The sequence below is a fragment of the Carassius carassius genome, chromosome 3 (assembly GCF_963082965.1).
Source record: "Carassius carassius chromosome 3, fCarCar2.1, whole genome shotgun sequence".
NCBI lineage: Eukaryota > Metazoa > Chordata > Actinopteri > Cypriniformes > Cyprinidae > Carassius > Carassius carassius.
Window position 1 is genome coordinate 4,809,742 of NC_081757.1, and position 24,059 is coordinate 4,833,800.

The 24,059-nt window shown below is 37.1% G+C and overlaps 1 protein-coding gene across 2 annotated transcripts in view; it reads left to right on the top strand.

Moving 5' to 3' along the window:
* kirrel1a (kirre like nephrin family adhesion molecule 1a) overlaps positions 1-23,593 on the top strand; it is a 30,711-nt gene extending 7,118 nt beyond the window's left edge. The window contains exons 2-15 of one of the 2 annotated variants that reach the window (XM_059525927.1): positions 9,544-9,693; positions 11,629-11,778; positions 11,948-12,105; positions 12,240-12,390; positions 13,425-13,530; positions 13,751-13,899; positions 14,056-14,183; positions 14,509-14,635; positions 14,849-14,949; positions 16,450-16,666; positions 17,193-17,300; positions 17,753-17,880; positions 18,647-18,760; positions 19,795-23,593. In XM_059525927.1, coding sequence (XP_059381910.1) covers positions 9,544-9,693; positions 11,629-11,778; positions 11,948-12,105; positions 12,240-12,390; positions 13,425-13,530; positions 13,751-13,899; positions 14,056-14,183; positions 14,509-14,635; positions 14,849-14,949; positions 16,450-16,666; positions 17,193-17,300; positions 17,753-17,880; positions 18,647-18,760; positions 19,795-20,412 — 2,405 coding nt within the window. In that variant the 3' untranslated portion in view covers positions 20,413-23,593. The remainder of the gene's footprint in view (positions 1-9,543; positions 9,694-11,628; positions 11,779-11,947; positions 12,106-12,239; positions 12,391-13,424; positions 13,531-13,750; positions 13,900-14,055; positions 14,184-14,508; positions 14,636-14,848; positions 14,950-16,449; positions 16,667-17,192; positions 17,301-17,752; positions 17,881-18,646; positions 18,761-19,794) is intronic. The other variant, XM_059525936.1, reaches the window with a different exon arrangement.
* The last annotated feature ends 466 nt before the right edge of the window (positions 23,594-24,059 follow it).

A 24,059-nucleotide genomic window follows, 5' to 3' on the forward strand; every position in this document is an offset into this window, starting at 1 on the left:
AAAATGGAGCGAAATGGGAGAAGAAGTGAGAAATAACCCCCCCCCCCCCCATTTCAAATAGATCGGTTTATATGGCAACACTGGCCTGCAAAGATAGAGGGACAAAGAGTGAGAAGGAGAGGAACCAAGGGATGGAGGGGGGAGAAAAGGACAAGGAGAAGAGAGAGGGGTGTGAAGAGGGAGGTGAGAATAAGAGAGCGACACAGGGAAGGAGGCGTTTCTCCTCACTGTCAGGAATGGCAAGGGCGAATCTAGAGAAGCAAAGCGTGAAGATGATGGAGGGAAAGCGTCGAATGAGGCTGCAGACAAATAAGAGACGACGTGAGGAAATGTTGATGAAGGAAAGGGACATACAGATCTGTACATAACAAAGCAAAGTGCTCGTACACTAGAGCTGTAATCGGGTCATAAAAGTCAGGCCCGACAGGACCCGAGCCCGACAGGTTTCGGCCCGAACCCGACAAGTACATTTTGATTGACAGTTTTTTAAAAGCCCGAACCCGTTTACAGCCCGACTTTTATTCAAATGTGTGCACGCACACAGCTCTTTTGCCTTTTGTCAAGAATGAGTAATTTATACATGTTTTAACATAATTTATTCATAACTAACGTAGACTAGGCCACTTGGAAGTTGGAATAAAGAAATAAAATAAGACCTCTGTAACATCGTAACATCTTAGCACAGACATAGGCTCATTTAGCCTATAAACAGACCAACGCACCAATAAAAACGAGTAATTTTAACAAATTAAAATAAGATACATTTTTAATTAAGATGGGTATTTGGCAATAACGAAATGAAGATAAAGGCTCCGCCGGATTTGCTTCGCCACTAGCAGCTGACATTAAATAAAAGAATAATGCCAATATTATCGTATATACTCTGTCTACATTATGCATTTAAGACTCAATGAATATTTAGTTATCATTTGAAAAACCTTTACTCACAGAGATTACATAGCCTACATGTTTTTGTGGAGGAAAATGATTGAATCCACTGTAGATGTCTTCAGCGCGTTCCTGCGCTCACTGATGGTGCTTCATTATTTACTCATTATTCTCATTATAAACATGGTCAAAACTTTTCCACACCTCAGACTTTGCTTTAGTTGCTGGTGCAACCAAAACGTAATCGCCAGAGGCAAGCCTCCGTTACACCTACTCGGCATCCATTTTCGCATCTTTCTCGCGCTAATCGAAACTGCTCGTTTACCTCTGGAGCGCAACCCGAGCCCGCGTAAGATGATATAAATTAAGCCAGATTAAGGCAAAGATCTTCAGCTCTATCGTACACGGTTAGCTAACAATGGTAAAAACAGGCTGTCTGGGTGGTTTAGGTTTAGCTTGAACTTTTTCATTGCAGTTGTTCCCGCCTGACATTTATTCAACTGTTTAAATGTTAAAAATCTAAATTGACTGTTTAAATGGGCGGTGATATTATAATAAGATCCCTTTGCCACGTCACAGAGGGAGCGTAATCTGACGCGCATGTTTTTTCAGATGCTTGCAGAAAAAGGCTTACCAAAACAAAGTTACTGGGTTAATCTTTTTCACGTTTCCTAGGTTGTGGATGCGAAGGGGACCAGATTATAGCACTTAAAAATGGAAAAGGTCAGATTTTAATGATATGTCACTTTAAATGTTAAAAAGCACATTTATCTGTATGTTTAAATGATTTAAAGCACATTTAGTCAACTGCTTAAATGTTAAAGAAGCACAAGGAGGCCTCCTGCACACACAAACACATGCATTGTCATGCATAAACATAAACATACACAAACATGCATATACACACATGCATTCAGGAGGCACATGCAAATGCAGACATAAACACATACATACGTACATGCATACACACACCCATGCAATCTCAATTGTAATCTTAAAAAACACTAGGTAACTGGACATTTATTTAACTGTTTAAATGTTAAAAATCACAAAGAACTGGCACATAAGCAAACTGCATACATGCATACACACACATGCCTGCAAGCAAGCAAAAAAACTTTTGGGGTTGTTTTTTGCATACGTCAGCTGTTGCTATGGCGACCCAACACTATGAGCTAGTGAAAGTCTCTGATTGGTTGAAGAGCTGGAGAGCAGGAGATGAAAAAAGACATGGAGAGAGGGTTTACTGTATAGGATGCATTAAAAAATGGGATGGATGTAATGATTATGACAGCTTTATGTGCACTAATAAATTATATGGTGCTAATTTATCAATGACATCAATGCACAGAGCAGTTTAACAAGTCAGCGACATCTGAAATCAGAAATGGCCAATAAAATCATCTGAGCATCGAAAGCATTGAAAGTGGCAGTCTGCTCTTTGTCGAGGTGTCAGATGTTAGTTTTCCTGTCGCTCCGGCACAATCACCTTGACCGCAGCAGGTGACGTATTCCTTGTCCAGACACACTCCTTTGTTGTCTGAGAGCGGCTAGCGCATGAAGTCACACAAGTGTCTGATCCGTCGCACTGCATGCGCACTGAGCTATTTGAACAGCTCGGCTCTTTTTGTCTTACATTGTGACAGTTCTGCTTTTACTGGTATCTAGGATTTTTTACCTCGAAGGGGTCTGTTTTGATTAAAGTATGCCAGGGAAGGTAATGGGGACAGTCCTTTTTTTGTCTTCCATTCTCACTTGCCATGTCGAAAAACATTGATTAATTGTTTAACTGGTACTAAAAGAATGGAAAAAATAAACCAGTATGATATGATGATCATGGGACACCATCAGTGCTTTTTCCAGATACCTTTATATTTATAAAATATTAAAACAAATTACAGTGAATTAATACTTTTTATCCTCAGAGTGTACAGTGTAGTTGATGTTCAAAAAGAGTACAATATCATATTTTAACAACACTGAATTTTTTCAATACAAATAGCGCTATCTAAACATTCTTAAATCTTAAAAAAAAGTTAAGCACGTTTAAGCTTAAAAAAATCTGCTATTGGAGTAAGAAAGGGGGAACAAAAAGGGAGAACAAGCTTATTTTTCTTACCTCATTATTAGATATTTGTTCTGGTTTGATCGTTTTTGTTTATATATTTATTTACTTATGTTTAGAAAACAAGACAACTTTAGAAAGTTTTATTTATAGTGGAAAACAAGTCAAAAGTACTAAGTGGCATTTTTTAAAATGCATTAAAGATCTCTTTTTTTAATATGTAATCCACAGAGTTCTCTCTGGTTAATGGGAAAGGGGTGGAGCTTAACCATTTGTATCTCTATTCATGAAGGGGTTTATATTTAAAATGACATCATCTCAGTCTTTGTTGCGCATTTGAATATTTTCGTAGTGTCATACACAAACCCCCGAAGACATTCCATTGGATCCTGTTAATCCTGGAGTGCAAACTGATCATCTTCAGGATTTATGTTTGTTGACAGAAGTGAATTTGCTGGTGCGCTGGGTTTGCAATCCCTCGATGAGAGGCTGTTCTCTCAGGTCGGTCAAGTGGTGTGTTCCTGACACGAGTGTGGTGTGTAAGTGTGGTTGGAGTGTGTGTGTGTGTGTGTGTGTGTGTGTGACCATGTCTTTGTGCGGTCAGGACGTTGGCAGTGTGGCATGGACTACTGCTGGTACCCAGGGATCAGTGACTCAAGAAAATCAGGCCACTCTAAATTTGTCACTGCAGCATAACCCACATAATGAAAACTATACAAGCCCTCTCTCGCGCTCTCTCAGGTCCTCTCTCATTAGTTGCCTTTTACTCCCTCTCCAGCCATGTCTCTCTTCGTCGCTGTATTTGTGTTTCTGTCCTCATCTCCCCTGTGTCTTTCTCTCTTCCCCCTTTTCTTTTTCTCTTCTATCATCCTTATTTGTTTCCTTTTGCTGATTCATAAATAACAAGCTCATGTGGTGAGCATTTATAGGGGAGACCGGGGCTAGGAAGCTGTCAGAAGGCTTATATCTCAGTAAATATTAAGTTTTGAGTCAAAATGTGTAATGTAGTGAAATCTCTCATCCAATTTAAAATTATGATATTTTGCTAGCCATTGGGTAAACAAGTGAACACAATAAAACAACACTGACATGCATTCAAGCAAAAGTTAGCAATATATAATGAAGGTAGATTTAAAACCTATGTGAACTACTGCTTGAACTACTGTTAGGTTAGGTCTTAAAGGATAGGTTCACCCAAAAATGAAGATTTGCTGAAAATGTATACACCCTCAGGCAATCCAAAGATGAAGATGAGTTTGTTTCTTCATTGGAACAGATTTGGAGAAATTTAGCATCACATCACTTGCTCACCGATGGATCCTCTGCTGTGAATGGGTGCCCTCAGAATAAAAGTCCAAACAGCTGATAAAAACATCACATTAATCCAGAAGTAATCCACACAACTCCAGTATATCAGTTAATGTCTTGTGAAGTGAAAAACTATGTTTGTAATAAACAAATCCATCCAAAGTTGTTACGTCTGAATCAGGAGAGAAATATGCACAGATCAGGCACCGTGTACAGGTGAAAACAGATGATTGACTGTTCAATAATGGCATGTTTTTGACAACTTACCACATATAGTGTGACAAGCTGTTAAATATAAAGTTTGCTCATGAATGGAAATTCTATCATCATTCAATTTCACCCTCACGTCATTTCAAACATGTAAACATTTTTTTTCTTCTGCAGATTACAAAAGATGTTTTGAAAAGTTTCTCTGCATGTGTTCTTTTTTTTAATCTATACAATGAAAGTCGATGTGATCCTATGTTGTTTTGGACCCCACTAACTTTCTTCATGCAGCGACAAAGTTGTTTTCTCAAGAAAAAAAAAAACTTGTATTCTACAGAAGAAAAAATGTTGGGGGGTGAAGTATCTTGTCCTGCAGTATACTTATCACCTTTACAGAGCAAATACACTACTGTAAGCACACTATAATGAAGTATATAGCATACACACACAATTCCCATAATTAGTACAAATATACTGACATAATTCATTTAATTAATAATTTTGCTGAATGAAATACAGTTAAACATTAAAGAGTAAACAAGTACAATTTAACCATTAGGAACATCTTTGTTGGGACCTATATAGTACTTGAAAAAGCTGCTTGAATCAGTTCTCTACTTGTTTGTTTTTTTACTTCTTGAATCTGACAGCTCCTGGGCTCCAGTGGCCTCATGGGATAGCAAAGTCTCCTTTGGCTGCACCAAGTCTCAGTGGATATTGGATCCACATATTGTTCACCTAGTGTTTCATGAATACTACTCATTTGACATACTGCTTTTCGAAAACTGTACACAGGTTTGTATTTCCTCTAAACACATCAAAGCCTTCAGAGAGTTATTAATCCACCAGCTCTCTCATTTTAGCAATATACTCTATAAACACATATTTCTATATGCACAAAACCCTGGAGGTGGGGGACGTATGCAGCGGAGTAATCTTCTGTAGAAAGGAGTCATAAATACACTGCTGCTTTACAAGACAAGCAGCTGTAGAGCGCATTGTCACATTGGGTTGCATGACCTCCCTGTGATGTAATACTGTTAATGGATAGATATGGATTTTAGTGAAGGCTAAATACTGGCCCACTTGTATAATAACAACTATGATAACTTGATGCTATCTTCTGTAGAATACGCATTGCAAAACTGTACAAAGTTTGAGTCTAGAGTGAGAGATTATGCAGTTGCTAAGGTGTTTTGAGTGTGTGTTTATTTGGTTGCTAGGTGGTTGCTTACTGGCTCAAGTCACAAGAGCCCACCCATAAGTCTCTATGATCTTCTTGACCTTCGAGATGTTTCGAATCCCACTTTCTCTGCCTGTTTTATCATCTTATGATAAAAATCTGATCACGTTTAACTTTCCCTCATTTGAGTTTACCCAAAATTGACAATTCGTAATTTACTTACTTTCATGTTGTTCCAAACCTGTATAACTGTCTTTTTTTGTGGAAAGCAAAAGAAGATATTTAGAAAAATGTCTGTTTTATTTGTTCTTATAATGAACATCAATCGATACCAGTGTTGCTTTGGACCCCATTGGCTTTTATTGTATATACAATAACATCTGAATTTTTCTTTTCAAAATATAATCTCTTTTTTTGGTATTTGTAGTGTTTATATATATATATATATATACAGTACGGACCAAAAGTTTGGAAACATTACTATTTTTAATGTTTTTGAAAGAAGTTTCTTCTGCTCATCAAGCCTGCATTTATTTGATCAAAAATACAGAAAAAAATGTAATATTGTGATATATTATTACAATTTAAATAATTGTTTTTAAATTTATTATACTTTAAATTATCATTTATTTATTTGATGCAAAGCTGAATTTTTAGGATCATTATCACATGATCCTTTAGAAATCATTCTAATATGATGATTCATTATCAAAGTTGGAAACAGTTCTGCTGCTTAATATTTTTTCAGAACATGTGATCCTTTTTTAGGATACTTTGATGAATAAAAAGTAAAAAAAAAAAGTAAAAAAAAAAGAAGCTATGTTTTTAAAATATAAATATTATGTAGTAACAATATACACTACTGGTCAGTAATTTGGGGTCAGTAATTTTTTTTCTTTCTTTTTTTTTAATAAAATCAATACTTTTATTCAGCAAGGATGTGTTAAATTGATAAAAAGTGATAGTAAAGAAAATATATTATTAGAATTTTTTTTTTTTTATAAATGCAGTTCTTTTAACCTTTTATTCATCAAATATATTAGACAGCAGAACTGTATATATATATATATATATATATATATATATATATTTTTTTTTTTTTTTTTTTTTTTTTTTTTAGTTAGTTTAAACGTTTACATTTTTAGCAATTTTTGTGTATTTTTGTTTTGTATTATTATTGTTAGCAATTTTAAAACTTCAGCTTTAAGCTTTCAGTTAGTTGCCAAGGCATAATATTTTATTTTCTAGAAATGTTTTTTTTTATATATATATATATAATGTTTATATTTTTTGGTAAAGCTTCATTGTATTTACCTAAAGTGATTTTGTTAATGATAGCAACATTGTTTTTACAGAAGAAAGTCATAGGTTAAATAAACTCCTTTGAAAAAAGAAGTAAATAAACTGAAAAAGTACTTATTTGGAGAATGTTTTATTTTATGAAGTTCAAAGGCCATGACACAAAGGAGTTGCCAGACTAACACATTAACTGCATTATCCTACAGAATATATGATGTTTTTTGTGGCCATTAGAGCATTGTTTACTCTTGTTTGCCTTCATTAAATTTACCCAAAGTGATCACGGATGTTGCACGAGAAGGAGAGGAAACAGACATGGAGAGAAAGAGAGAGGGATGGGGTCATGAGCGGGATGAGTGGGCATATGCCGGTTGTTAAGAAACTGAGAGAGATGGGGACCTACAGAGGAACGCTGGAGGGATGAGAGACGAGAGAGAGCGAGAGAGCGAGAGAACAAGAGAGGGCTAGAGGGCTGATATTTAATGTGATAAATGGATTGTGACAGTGTGTCTCCAAACCCCCTCCATCCAGAGAGGAAGACCACAGAAATAGAAGGCAAAGCTGAGGAGAGAAAAATGACAAAACGGATCAAAAGTAACGGCCATTCTTGTTAATTTCGCCCCAAACTAGATCATGGCATTACCAGGGATTCCCATAGGAATGTGAAGTTAAAGGGAAAGTTAATTCTGTCATAATTTCCTCGCCTTCATGCCTCTAGAGGAACACAAAAAGAGAAACACTGAAGACTGTGCTGGTTGATCTTTTCCATAAAATATTACTAGGCTTCATAATCGACAGTAAAGAACTACACATTATCACAAAAGTGATATGATGTTTGAAACTGTGTTGTTTTAGCATTATTTACACACCATTACAGTATTTAATGATATTTTGAATAGGCTTTTGTTGATGTATTTCAATTTTAGCCTTTTTAATTTTTGTATTTGTGTTATGTGCTGTCATTTTTATTCAATTTGTATTAGTTTTTAGTTGTGTAAAAAAAAAGTTATTTTGTCAAGTCAATACATTTTCCTTTTTTATGATATCTTTATATAATATTATTTTGATTTATTTTAACTATATTTCAAGTAATGAAAATGATTTTTTAATTTTTTGGCACACAAGAAAGAAATGCATACAGGTGGGCAAAGAAATTTAGTGTTATTTCTGTATTAATTATATCTATTAAAGTACCTTAAACTTAAACTTAGTAAGTACCTTAAATTTAGTTAGAAGGCGAAATTTCACATTTTTTTTTATTTTTTAAATTTCTCATATAATATATATATATTTTATTTCATCTTTATTTCAATTAATGAAAACGGTTTTTAATCGTTTTAGTTTTAATCAACAATAACAACACTAGTTTGAAGCAAGTTACAATAGAAACAAACTACAATTTAAGTTGCTTTAATATTCACTGAAAATCATAACATCTGCCCTAGTGATTCATATATAACTGAGTCCTGAATCATTTGATCTCGCTTTAGGAAACAGAATGATTGGTTCATGAATCAGACTCATCTGGTTCTGAAGTTGAACTCTTGATGATTGGGTGGTCAGCGTCTTTCTCAACTCACTGCAGAGGAAGACTACTTTTATACTTTTCTGATTAATATGTGTCATTTTCAATCTTTTAAACTTAAAAGGTTAGTTCAGTTCCAAAAATGAAAATTCCAACATTATTTGCATAATACACACATATTTTTGGGTGAACTATCCCTTCAAGACCCCATTCCTTATACTGCAGTGCATGGTAAAGAGAAACGTGCACACTTCACAAGCTCTCTTTTTGTGTTTTACAGAAGAAAGTATGTGAGGGTGGATAAAAGGGATGACAAGACTTAAATCTTTAAAAGGAAGAAAGAAAAAGAGAACAAGGAAGGTTGCAAACTGCTTCCTGATGGACTTGGAAAAAGCGAGGAAAGAAAGAGAGAGAAGCATTGAGCAGAGAAAAGAAGAATGCAGGGAAAATATGAGTTGCCCTTACTTAATTTACAACATTCTTGATTTCAGTCCAATTAAAGATCCACGACTCAGGCTCTGAATGAAAGCTTTCATTGTAAGTCAGTTCTTCAAGCTGGAGACTCGGGCATGTCTGGAAGATCAAATATCCTCCTGTGTGTCAGAGAAAGAGAGCGACTCTGGTGGAGACCATGTTTTGCGGGTGAAGAAATGTGTCTGGAATTTGGTATCAAGGGACACGTTTCTTCTTCCAAGAAACCACATTGACTTACCCAGAAGAGTGATTTTAAGAGAAGCTGCTCAGTGGATGTAGGCGTAATGCTGCAGTTTCAGTCTTGCTTATGTTTAGTCTGTCACATACCATATTACCTTTTATTACTCTCACTTTTAGTTTGAAATTCTGTAAATTAATAGTCATCGTTGACTGACTTCCATGGAACACAAAAGGAGAAGTTTAGCAGAATGTTAATGTCAAATTTTGTGTATGATATTGTTGCATTAACCTTCGCTGCATCAAACACAATGTAAGCTGAATTAGAGGCTCAGTTCTTTCAGTAATTGTATTGTTATTGTTATGCTTGTACATGACATTATTGATAGTAATTGAAGACTGTCTGTTGTGTTTCAGTGCGGACGGCGCGGTTCTCTCAGGAGCCTGCAGACCAGTCAGTGGTTTTGGGCCAGAGGGTGGTCCTGTCCTGCGTGGTCTTCAACTATTCGGGCATTGTGCAGTGGACCAAGGATGGACTGGCCTTAGGCATCGGAGAAGACCTCCAGGGTCAGTGATACACAGAGCTCTTTCTTTCTGTATTTATGTGCTTTTCTCTTTTTCACTCTTCATACTTGGTCTTTCATGTTTTCCATGTTTGCTTTCTAACTTTTGTCCCAGGACGCTTTAGCAACTGCTTAACCTCTTTCTTTCTTTCTTTCTGTACATTTTTTAGTTTTTCTTTGTACACTCTTTCAGTTCCTTCTCTCATCTCTCACTATTTTCCATGTTTCCTGGTTTGTTTTTTCAAATTTTTATATTCTCTTTAACCACGCAACAACACACTAAAACCACTCAGAATAGCAGAATAAGCAATCATATACTGTAGCAACACAATAAAAAAAAAAAAAAAAAAACCTGCACAGCTTAGAAACACAGTAGAGGTTGACCAATAGTGGATTTTACCGATAACGATAACTATTGTACCTAATAACCGATTAATCAGCAGATAGTTTTTAAATTGATACTGAATAAAAACTAAAAAGTGCAGAAATTTATCACAAACTTAAAAAAAACACTGACCCATGAATAATGTTTTTAAATAAAATAAATATATAAAAACTAACATTAATATCTTATACTATAACTTGATAATTCATGTTAGTACATTATTAACTAATGCTAACATTTACAGTATATATTTAATTTAATTTAATTTAATTTAATTTAATTTAAAATGTAAATTTATGCATTTAGCAGACGCTTTTATCCAAAGCGACTTACAGTGTATTCAGGCTATCAATTTTTACTATAAAATGTAGGATTGTGTGTATTCTTTCCGTCTTTTGTGTTTTCCCTATGTACACTCCTTCAGTTTCATCTGTCATCTTTCTAACTGTTTTTGGTGTTTCCCTGTTTGCTTGTTTTCTGTCTCACTTTTGTCCTCTCTTCCCCTTTGCTCTTTTGCTTTCTGCTCCACTAGCTCATCTTTTCTCACTCCTCGTGGACTGTCATGAGAATAGTGAGGGCAGGATGTGGTATTTTTAACCTCTGCCATTATAAATAGATAAATGTGGACCTAATAAACTACATTCGCTGCATTCGTCAGATTCGTTAAAAGGCATGGGGAAGATTTCTCTCTCTCTCTCTCTCTCTCTCTCCCTCTCTCGCTCTCTCTCTCACTTTGACTCAGTGTAGTTGTATTTACACTGTGATGCTTCACTGGGTTGTCCCCGTGGCTTTCATATAAAAGCATGCGAACATATCCTGCAGTCACACACACACGTACACATATGTGCACACACAGAAAGACAAGCGCACAGCACACACTGATAACTCAATCCCACTGTGTGGGTTGGGGAAGCGTGATGTAATGCACAGCAGAATTTTTGTCATTTCTCTTGCAGCAGAAGCTGGAAATGTCCATGTCATAGAACTAGCATACATCACACAAACTCTACTGCCACTCAGTGGTGGGAAACTCGTTTTTTTTACCCTTGTTAGTAGGCAAACGTCACTGTTACTGCTGCTAAGAGAAAGGTTTATTTCTTTGCAAATCTCACATCTCTAAGTAAATCAAGCGTGTATGTCTCATACCATTTTTGAAGCAGATTGATAAACAAAAATCAAGTGGTTTGTTGATGGCTGTTTCTTGTCTGAGCAAAATGGATGAAAAGAAAAATCTTTAGATTTCTTTAAACAAGAATATGAGATTTAAAGGTAGGCTTTTTTCACAAACACACAAAAAAAACATTACATCTTGCACATTAAAATTAAAAGTTTTGTTTATTATTTAGTTTCTAGTCCTTTCAGAAAGACTTTTTGAACAACTACTCAGGACTATAGCAGCAAGCATATAGAAACCACATAGCAACACGCTAAAAACCAATTTGACCACTCATTTTTCTTGGTTTAGTGTATAATTGTGTTGAAATGAAGACTGTCTGTCTTTAAATCATCACTAAAAGTGGCGAGCTGTGGTCTGTGTGTGCATGTCTCTTGCAGCCTGGCCGCGGTATCGAGTGTTGCGGCTGGTGGATGTTGGGCAGTATAATTTGGAGATCTCAGCTGCTGAGCTCTCAGACGACTCTCTCTATGAGTGCCAGGCCACGGAGGCAGCGCTGCGCTCGCGACGGGCCAAACTCACCGTCCTCAGTGAGTGCTGTGTGTTTGCTCAGAAGAGAGTCTGGATGGTCAGTGCATGCGAAAAGCCTGCAGTTTTAGATGTTTGCTGTGATGGAATGGAGGGGTTAATGTGTTCTGAAATGAATAGATTTATGAGATGTTGCTATTAATAATTGAACTGGTGTGTATGTTTGTGTAGTTCCTCCCGATGAGCCGGTGATTGAGGGGGCCCCGGAGATCCTCCTCACAGCAGGGGTCCCATACAACATGAGCTGTGTGTCCCGCGGAGCCAAACCCGCCTCTGTCATAGAGTGGCAGAAAGACGGCCTGCCGATAGAGGGGGCCGTCAGCACCACGGTGAGACACACACACTCATGAGAATAAATGTAAATGTAATGCAAAACATGCATGAGTTTGTGGGTATGTAATAGCTTACTGTATGTACTCAAGCACAGAGGTTTTGATATGCTCTGTGTCTTTTTGTTATGCAGGAGGTGCTTTCAGACAGGAAACGCGTGACCACTCGCAGTTACCTGCCAATTTCACCAGTAGACACAGACACGGGGAAGAACTTCACCTGTGTCGCTACTAACCTGGCCGCGCCGATGGGAAGACGGGCCGCTATCACCCTCAACGTACACCGTAAGTCTAAAACCCTTTCCAGTTTCAGTAACATTTACAAGGAAAGAGAGAAGAGCCAAAGTCTCATCAATAAGGAAGCCTGTGGTATTTTATTTTATTTTATTTTATTTTATTTTATTTTATTTTATTTTGTATAAAGAATATCATTATATAAAAGTCTTCTTATTTTTTTTAAGATAGATACAAAGAATCTTGAGAAAAGGTTTACAGTTTACATAAAAAATCTGAAGCGCTACTGTAACCGTTTTTTATCTTTGATGATAATAATAAACGTTTCTTGAGCACCAAATCAGCATATTAGAATAGTCACTGAAGACTGGAAAAAAAAAGGCAGCTAAAAAAATTCAGCTTTATCATCACAGCAATAAAGTGCATTTTAAAAGACATTTAAAATAGAAAACAATTATTCTATATTGTTATAATATTTCACAATAATTTTAGTTTTTACTGTATTTTCGATCAAGTAAATGCATCACTAGGAGGTGCACAATAGACTTCTTTCAGAGACATCACAAATTTATATATACAGGGCTCTTTTTTAGTCCCAGCCCTTTCCTGGTGCAATTGTCTCCCTCAAATATCTATTTCTGTTTGATCTAACCCATTTGTTGGTGTAACCTAATTCAGTCAGGTAGATTCAGTCATATTAAATCCTTTTGGTTTGAATAAAACCACATGAAGCACAGACTAAACATATCTTACAGTGTCGGAAAAGAAATAACCTCCCACATCCGGCCAGTCGGTGCTGTATTCACTGACCGTCTTCTCAACCCACAATACGGTACAAACTGTACTAAAGCAGCTTTACAAAGTATAGCACATGAAACCCTTCTAAGAGGTTAAAGCCCCTTTAAGATGATCGCATGAACCATTAGGAGGAACCGTGACATTCATCTACATTCTGGCGCTATATTAATAGTTTCCCTTGCGTTGACTTCCACATCCACTCCAGCTCCTTACCCTCAGTCCTTCAACTTGCCTTTGGTCTAATGAATGTCCACGGCTTATTTCTGTATTCTGCATGCCCTCTGCAGACCCACCAGTGGTGACGTTATCCATTGAGCCTCGCTCCGTATTGGAAGGAGAGAGAGTGACCTTCACCTGCCAAGCTACTGCCAACCCACCTGTTATGGGTTATAAGTATGTCTCTTACTAAATGTAATGCTAAAAGTGGTTCCTTTTACATTCTGTGAGATGAAAAATGAACGACTTGTTCTATCAGGGAGATAAAGACATCCTTTAAGTAGTATTAAGCCCCATATATCTTCAGTTATTTTCTGTTAAGGCAGTTGTACCCTTGAATTCTTTTCTCTTCATATCTGCTTTGGCGTCCCTGATTGGCTCTTTTTGGCTTTGCTAGGTGGGCAAAGGGAGGTGTGGTCATACAGGGGGCGAGAGAGAGTGTTTTTGTCACCAAGGCTGATCACTCTTTCTTCACTGAGCCTGTGTCCTGCCAAGTGTTCAATGCCGTGGGCAGCATAAACGTCAGCATACTCGTCGATGTCCACTGTGAGTCTCAACTTCAGAAATGCAACCTAGTCTAGAATCTATCTACTGTATCTACATCTTTTGTTGAAGTATGAACGAATCATAGTTGTCATATAAATAATCATATTAAATGCAAAAACCTGACCTTTTTTTTTTTTTTTACTCTGTTTCATGCAGTTGGCCCTATCTTGGTTGTAGAGCCTAAACCAGTAACAGTGGATGTGGATTCGGACGTTACTTTAAATTGCAAGTGGGCAGGAAATCCTCCCCTCACACTAACCTGGACAAAAAAGGGTTCAAGCATGGTGAGCATACTATATATACCCCTGTGGATCTGTTCAGTAGAAGCTACTTCCTATTACGTGTTCCTCTCTCTCACTAAGATACAGGCTATCCGTTTTTTCTCTACAGTAAATTTTTTGTCAATGAAATGAGTGAGTGAGTGTTCTCCATGTGTGTCTTTCTTTTCCTGGCTCTGCTTCTCTTCCACATTTATCTTCCAACTGTGTTTTGATGTTGAAGCTGTTGAAGCTTCGTTCCATTTGTTTCTTTTTAGATAATGTCTACAGTGAACAGAGCACTTGTATCTTTTTTCCCCTCTCTCTGTCTCTCTCCCTGTCTAATGCACAGGTTTTGAGTAATAATAACCAGCTCTATCTGAAGTCCGTTAGTCAGGCAGATGCTGGTCAGTATGTGTGTAAGGCCATTGTGCCTAGGATCGGAGTCGGCGAGACAGAGGTCACACTCACCGTCAACGGTCAGTACAGCTCTTTTATCTTGTTGTACTAGGAATTGATAAAACGCTTTTTTTTTAAACCATGCAGCTTTCAAGGTGTTTATCAATTTTTGGCTTTGCATTTAGTGATTTATCAAGCTTTAAGTTACTAAAATAAATAATGCTAAAAAAGTATAAAGGTGATATAGTTTCTGTTGTTTATGCCTTTTGTTTTGGACTGTATTTTTTGAGCAGGTCCACCCATCATCTCAAGCGAACCGGTCCAGAATGCAGTTCGAGGGGAGAGAGGGGAAGTCAAGTGTTATATTGCCAGCACCCCTCCTCCTGACAAGATCGTAAGTTCATTACAATTACCTGCATTAACATTCATGCAGCTTTCCACAGAAATGTACAAAAATGTTCATAAACAATTCTAACAACTGATACTTTACCCTTTTCTTATTATTCACCATCTGGATACCCAAAGCTGGTTTCAAAATGTAGTTTTAGCCTTAGAAAACAGATGAGCTCATCTTAAACCAGTTTCTTGAGTTTTCAGATTAAGATTAACTCAAACTAGGCCTGAGCTCAAAGTAACACGCTCTGCTGTAGATGGTTCTGCTGTAGCTTCATATGTGCAGCTACTTTCAGACGCGACTCTTCTCTGAACTACAAGTGATTCTAATCTAAAATGACGCGCAGCTCAGTCCTGATGCATCTCCAGGATGAGATTTATAAAATATGAAATATGGGAACAGAGAAGTCCTTCTTTAATGCCGTAGCCTTTTCAAATGTCTTGGTTTGTGAAGTAAATGGAAGCTTACCTTGGACATGTGGAGGTATGCATTTTTAAATATTCTCACAGCTCTGCATGAATAATACAACCGTTTTACTGGTTCTGAGAGGAGAACTGGTGCTTTCTCACCATTATCCAGCCCCATGTGTCAGCACGGAAAGGCCATTTATTCCATTGCCGATGTGAAATATGTGTTCATGCAGGCGATGTGAAGCAGATACAGTTCAGGCGCATTTTTGAATATGCTTTTTAAATCCTAAATATTTATAAAGGATTTATTTTTTCACTCTTGTACAGATTATGTTGTACTGTACGGTTTGTTTTTGGTCCATTTGCTTCTTGCAGGAACTGCCACTGCAGATTTTGTTTTGTTTTTGTTTAATTTTATACTATTAATTTCTCAGCCATTATTTGATAGAATTTAAAATGATTTTCCTTTGGAAATTTCATTATATTATATGTACAAAATTATAACACAGTCGAAAGCTTGGAATAATATATATATTTTTTTTTAAAGTCTGCATTTATTTGATCAAAAATACAGTAGAAGCTGAAAAGTTTTAGAAATAATTGGTGTCTATTTTAATATTTTAATTTATTTCGTTCTGTGATGGCAAAGATTTTAGGAAGCCATTATTCAATTGTGCAGTGTCTGAAGATGAGAAAGAAATGGAAATATATATTTTAAAAAAAATACTACCGCGTGTTTTTATTATTATTGTTATATTATAAATTGTTTTATTTCTTTTATGTATTTTTCTATTTTCATGTGGAGCCCATGAAGATAAGTGACTGAAGCATTTTGTGGATCCAAATAAAGATTGTTGTATATTTTCCATATGTATTTCTAGTTTTTACTTTCTGCAAATGAACAGATCCTTTAGGACTTTGAGGATTTAAGTATGTATAATTATTTATTTATTTATATGAAAAGAGAGAATAATTATCTGTATCATCTTGAACCTGCAAACCTCAAAATTCATTCCATCGCTGACACATACTGGAGATTTATGTGAAGTCCATGTGAGTGATGTGTTTGTTTGTTGTGTGTTTGTCCCAGGTGTGGGCATGGAAGGAAAATGTGTGGGAAAAAGAGAAGGGGACCCTATTAGAACGATACACAGTAGAACAGAGCAAACCGAGCACAAAGGGTGGAGCAGTGCTGTCCACCCTCACCATCAACAACGTCATGGAGTCAGACTTCCAGTCCACATACAACTGCACCGCCTGGAATTCATTCGGACCTGGCACCATGATCATCACACTGGAAGAGACCGGTGAGGATATGTGCCTGCGTGTGCACACCTACAGTATACTACTTTTATATCATATGATATTGATATTTGTGATCTTGAAATCATTTGTGTGGTCAGTCTGGAATCAAACAAAGAAAGTGTTTTATATATAAGGTATAGTTTAGTCCACTAGTCATGAAACTTTGTACAGTTCATGTCTTCAAAAATTCACTGTACACTGCATCATCTTCAGAGTACAGTAGAGTGCTCTTCTGAAGTAAAAGAGCACAGCCTTCAATAATAAATAGCTTGAATGGAATCACCTAAATCTGCTTCAGGTCACATCAGCTCAGGTTAGGAGTGCTCGCTCTGTTTAATATACAGTATGTGAGTCCATTTATACTGCTGCATTAAAGGCACAGTTCAGTTTGTTTCATTGCACAGTCACTCATCATATCACAATAGCATTCCCTCTTTCCTTTTGCCTTCATATCTATCCTTTTCTGTCTAAAAATAAAAAAATGCATCGTGGTGCTTATCTTTCTTTTTGTCTTTTTCATTGGCGTAGAAATAGTGCCGGTTGGGATCATTGCAGGAGTCACCATCGGCTGTTCGATTCTGCTTATCCTGTGTTTACTAGCATTAGTGATGTTTTTGTATCGGCAACGCAAAGGAAGTAAGTTATCAAAGATCTCTGATACAAATCTACAAACGACACTGAGCTTTCTTGTTCTTAATGTTTTTTTTCAGGATTCTTTGATGGATAGAAAATGTAAAAAACCCAGCACTGAATAATTAGAAATTTTCTTTTTTTCAAGACTTTTGAACAGTAATGTAAATGATTAAAAGTATTGTACGTGCATACATTTCTTATCATTTAAAATAATTTCTCACCCTGTCAAGTGAGTTGTGTAAACATCACCTAATTTAACCCAACAATAATCTGAAGCAGTGAGCGACATGCAAAGATTGTCTCAAAGAGGTCTCTAAGAAGTAAAAGTGTCTTACAAAATCCAAGGGCATATTAAGCCATATTTATGAACAATGATCAATAATAGCCACAAACACTTCAAAAAGCATGCTCAGGCGGTGATGAATCAGATGTTTACTGGAATGTTTACTCTTCAGGTCGTCGAGGGGTCACGCTGGGCAAGCCAGATATCAAGGTAGAGACCATAAACAAAGAGACCCACAGCCTGGAGGAAGACTCGGGGAGCGTCTCCACAGCCACACGCATGGTGAAGGCCATGTACTCCGTGAGTCATTCTGACAACACACACACAGCAATAACTGAAGGATGGAGAGGGACTTTGAGACTTGAAGCTTTTAACACCAAACATAAAACTTGAATTATTTCAAATTAAATATGAATGATCCAGAAAACATTTTTTTTCTTCTAATTATTCAGGTTTGCATTAAAACTTCATTTTTCATGAGTTAAAACTCATTAACAGTTTGATTTAGCTGAGTTTTGTTTTATATAATGCTATATTGTTAATTAAATGCATATTTTTACTGTGCTAATATTAAGTGAAAATGTATCTTGATGTAATGTTGTGTCTTTTGCCAGTTGTGATTGTGAATCTTCTGAAGATGATGATACAACAGCACTGAAATGCTCTGAAAATCACCTTTTTATTATTAAAAATTGACACTAGATAACACTGACATTTACAGCAATCGACCACAAGATTTGATCTGTGAACAAACTGTCCCTAACATTATTCAGTATTATTTTACTAACACTTGTTACACAATGCTTTCCGTATATAATAACCAACACATAACAAAGACGCTTCTATCTTTTAACAAAAATGAAATACTAATCATCTCCCTCTAATGTATTTCCTCTAAAATAACATTTCCAAAGCTGTAAAAGTAATCCTTTTTCTCTCTCAACCTCCCTGTTCCTTTATATCCTTCTTCTCTTCTCCTCCTCTTATCTCCTGTTGGTTTTCCTCCCCTCTTACGTTGCATCTCTCTCTCCCCTTCTTGGTTGCTCTCTTGTCGTTTATGGTTTAGTTTTTACCTTCTGTGACCCTCTCTCCCTCCTCCCAGCCTTTTAAAGATGACATTGACCTCAAACAGGAGTTACGCAGTGACACGCTGGACACGCGCCAGGACTACGAGCTCAAGGTGAACAGACACACCGATACTTCTGCACAAACTAATATAAGTGATATATGACCTGTACTTTGTTTTACTAAAGCATGCAGCTTCTATAGACCTCAACAGTCGGGTCCCATGTGTAAAAATCCTATTCGTTACTCTGTAGGATAATTAGCCACATCCTGTTAACCTTTCTTAAAAGACCAAGCATTAGGTCCAAGATTGATTTTGGTTAGGATACGCTGCAGTAGAACCCATGAGTGTGATTTTTAACTTAATTTTGTAATAAAACATGCTAATTTTGTCAAATTTGTCGAATTCCCTGTGAAGAACTTGACTACAAATAATATTAAACCAGCAATCAGAGTATAATAGATAATAATCAAGTCTCCCTAATATTTCTGCATTAAGATTTTTTGCTATTAATTTAAATATATGTTTTTTTTATATTATATAAATATATTCTTTTTGTTTCAAATTTAAGCTTGCAGTGTTATTCATTAAACTGGCTTGTTAGGATCGGTTCATAGCTTAAAACTCTTTGATTTTTTTTTAAAGCCCTATGGAGAAAATTAATGGGGAAAACATTTAATATATGTTTTTTTTTTTAAAGCTGAATTTTCAGTAGCCATTACTAGTCTACATTATTAAAATACCTGTCTTCAGTGTCACATGATGCTTCAGAAATCATTCTATCATCTATTATGCTGCTTTGGTTCCTCAAGTAACATTCATCATTATTCAGAATTTTTAAACCAGATGTGCTGCTTAATATTTGTGAAAACCGTGATAAGTTTTTTTAGGATTCTTTGATGAATAGAAAGTTCAAAAGATCAGCATTTATTTGAAACAGTATGTGACAGTGTTAAAGTCTTTACAGTCACTTTTGATTAATTTAATTCATCTTTAGTGCCACCTCTGGAATGCAGCATTTATTATAAAACATCAACAGTATTACCACAAAGCATGTTTTTGCCTTATTGTTAAAGAGAATTTAAAATGTACTTACAACCGAGTGTTCACGTATTAGCTACACTGAACATGCTTGTTGTCTTTTGCAGGACCCGACAAACGGCTACTACAACGTGCGAGCTTCCACCCATGATGAGGGACGTCCCGCTTCCCGATCCATGCACTACTCAGACTATCGCACCTCCGGACAGCCAGGGGTCGCTGCAGCGGTTGTGAGCAGTGGCTCAGGAGCTCCCGGAGCTACAGCAGGTCCGGGAACACCGAGCAGCTTGGCTCCGGGGTCACGAGCGGGCTGCTACGACCCTCGCCCTCCCTCTAGACTCTCGCACAACAGCTACGCCCAATTCAACACGTTCACCCGTGCCGGACAGTCCCAGCAGCCTCCGCCCAGTTCTGGCCCACAGACTAGCGACTTCACCACTGAATGCAGCCTCTTGGACTCTACCGCTCAGCTCGGATACGAAAATTACGGCTACCCGCACTATCCAACATTTCGGATGGGTTTTGGTCCTCCCAGCCTCGCCCCGTTAGAAGGCGGCCCGTCGTATGAGATGTACGGAGTCGGGCCGAGTGTCGGCGCAGGAGGCGGAACCGGAACCCCAGAGACTGGACTTGGGAAGTACGGCAGTTCCACGCGGTTCTCCTACACCTCCCAGCATTCCGATTATTCCCACCGACACACACAGAGGATGCAGACACACGTGTAAAAGAGAAGCGTCACCTGTACGTAACATCAGTTACGCTGATGTTATGCCGATATCGGCCACATAAGTACACACACTCCCACAGATACACAGGATGGAAATAATGAATGCAACAGAGATAAATATGGAGGGTGAACAAACAAAGAGAAGCTCAGAATAAACGGAGGCCGAGAAATGAGAACGGGAGGCAGGGCAGGAGCGTCTTGGCGTTCATTTCTCAGCTCCAGGAGCTGAAAGCGAAAGTCACAATCAAGAAAGACTCTAAGATCTTTATACCGTTCACTAAATCCTGAATGCTTTTAATAAGCATGATCACAAAGGTACTTCCTGAGAAATGAAGGGTGCCTCTTATAGGCTTCTAGTCTGTTTAACAGTGGTCTCTGACAGAGATGGTCATGTGAGATAGAGTACATGTATGGATTCTCTTCAATGGCTTCTTCAACTTCAACTCTCCTTAACTTTGGCTCAGTTTAAAGGGCATTTAATGACAAATCGCACAATATACAGTGGGGTCCAAAAGCCTGAGACCACCAAAATTATTATTTTTTGAATTTCATTTTTGACGTAAACTGAAAAATGTCCGGATTAAAAAGAATGTAAACCAGGAAAAGCTAAATGAAGCCAAATATTTAAGGTTCTACACAATTATAGGTCACTAATCAAAAGTAAAATTTGATCACGAGAAGAACTTTTTACAAAAGATTTTCTTGCTTTCATTAAAGCCCAAGTTGCTCTTTGAAACTTCCTCAAATCATGCTGGATTACATGACCATCTTTTGAAAAAATCTGGAGATGTTTTTGGATAAACTGCGGAATCCTGTATGATAGATTTAAATATAGTAATAATGTGTTAAATATGGTAAAGCAATGGTTCTCAGCCAGGGGACTTCCAAGGGGTCTTAAGATGACTTAAAATAAATTAAATAAGAAAAACAAGCATTAAAGTCTGATACAGCTACTAAAAATTGTGATAACAACCTTTTTTCTTTGTAGAACCTGGGTTCCTGCTGCCTTAAAAACATGCATAATGTATAAGGTTTTAAAAGTGTAATTTCTAGACCTGGAAAAGTCACATAAATTAACAAAATTCCTTTCGCATTTTTATAAAGAATTTAATTTTTTAAAGATTTTTTAATCTTAATATTTATCCAGAGATTTACAAACAACTGAAAAAATTAACCAATTTATTATAAAATTATTAAACGTTAAAATATTAGAAAAGAAGGATTATAGACCCCACTGTACACAGTTACCTACAGTATGTCACAAAATATCCAGATATCTTTATTTTTCCATTCATAACTCAAATGAAGATCTGCATTTTACAAAGGAAATGAAGAGCACACGATACTCATACAATACTCTTGATGACCAAAGCAACCTATTTTGAGACTAGATGATTATTTATTATTTTGTGTGTAAATGAGCATCTACCTGGGTATCCAGCTTTCTGAGCTACCTCGTTAAACGGGTTACTAGCCTTCCAGTGCAGCTGGATCCATTAGCAGAGCAGTTGTATCTGCACAGAAAGGTCCAACTCGATTTAAAAAAGCACTTTTTGGGAATTGCAATAAAATACATTACCCTTTCAATTTCAACATTGTGATGGAGACAAGTTGAGGAAGCCATTTAACTGTTTTCAGACATGGTCAGCGACAGCATTTTAGTTCTCTATCCTACAAATAGTTAAAAACCATGGAATATATACATATATATAAATCTATATACATATTCATATACAGGAATGCCCCACTCTTTTCCATGGTGCTTTTGTAGTGGGGTCAATGTTTGCACTGCATTCCAGTATTCTATCTTAGATTACCCTCATAATCGATATGTAATCTCTCATTTGCACACTAGGCTAGAGCGTTCTCTCTCTATGTTTCGAATATTACCGAATATCTTCTTTTTTTGTCATATTTCTGTAAGTGATTCTGGACCAAAGGTTCAACGTTAAAGTATCAGTCTTTATTTGGGTGATATTCACCTCAACGAACAAGAAAATATGCAGATTTGTTTGTTATTGTTGTTTGCGAATTTATTCAGTCGCGAGTTTTTCTTCTTTTTTTTTTTTTTTTTGAGGGTTGGGAACAGCAGAGAAGGTCTTAAACTGATCCAGCCTTAGGTATCCAAACTCACCCTTACTGATCTAAGATCAGGCTGCTATCACATTCGTCTTAAAGATCAAATTGGAACTAATTTAAGGTCAAAGGTCCGGAGTGGTTTTTAACGTCTCACGCCCCAGAGGAGACTTTCAAGTGAAGTTTGAGATCGGAAAGTCTTTCACTCACTTATTCACACAGACACACACCTGATATTTGTGCCAAACGTCTTGAACTATTTTCCGCCAATTACGAAAAACTTACGGGGACCAGAGACGTGTTTTTTTTTTGGCTATGAACTGTCTTCAACGGGTTTTGAAGGATGCCATTATCAAAGCGATGATGACAAATGAGAAACATGAGGATGAAGACAATCCTTCTGAACAGTGAGGTACTCGCTCTCTGCGACTAGTTTTCGTCTTCGTCCACATTTCTAATGAGCCTTGTAAATACTTTCCCATGTGTAATTCCGACTTTAAGTATTATTTTACATCATTTAATGTGATGCACTCTTTAAATGCAGTATTGCTATGTTTTCAAATGCGTGAAGAAGGTTGACAAACACCGTAGCGATGGTACTTTCTGACTCGGTATGGTACAAATAGGACGATGGTAGCTTGGTTGAAGTCAGTACGATACCAAGGAGGAGGATCCAGAAACATCTTGATGACCGGCTTGAGCTGCCAATCTCTCATCCTTTATATTGATGGCCTGGGACATATGTGACATATTGTGGGACATATGTGACCCACTGGACAGTACTTGCGTTCCCCATCCCATCTAAGAACTTGAAGCTCCATGAAGACGAGACGAAGGATTTTATGAAGGAGTTAACAAATAAAGAGTGGCCTTAGGAAAACATGACTTTTATATTCCCTCACTTTCTAAATCGGCTTAAGGCCAGAGGAGTGTGTGCAGATGACTGAGTGTTTTTGTGTGTGCGATTGAGTGCGAGTATATGAAAATCTTTATGTAATCCATTCATTTACTTCTCTCACGTTCCTGCTCCAATATTTTCTTCTGCTGGTAGGAGTGTATCCTGTATAATTGTGTCTTAGAAAATAAACGTTGACCTTACTGTACTGTTCTTGGTAGATGAAAAATGTTTGACAGATGTACAGCCAGGGCCAAAAGTTTTGAGAATGACACAAATGTTAATTTTCACAAAGTCTGCTGCTAGAGAGTTCTTGGATCATTTTGTCAGATGTCACCGTGGTATACTGAAGTATAATTACAAGAAGTGTCATTTATTGACAATTACAATAAGTTTATGCAAAGACTGATTTGGAGAGTTGACCCTTCTTTTTCTAGTCCTCTGTAATTCGCCCTGGCATGCTGTCAATCAACTTCTGGGCAACATCCTGAATGATGGGAGCCCATTCTTGCATAATCAATGCTTGGAGTTTGTCAGAATTTGCGGGTTTTTGTTTGTCCACCCACCTCTTCAGGACTGACCACAAGTTCTCAATGGGAGAGTTTCTTGGCCATGGACCCAAATTTCAATGTTTTGTTCCTTGAGCCACTTAGTTATCACTTTTGCCTCATGGC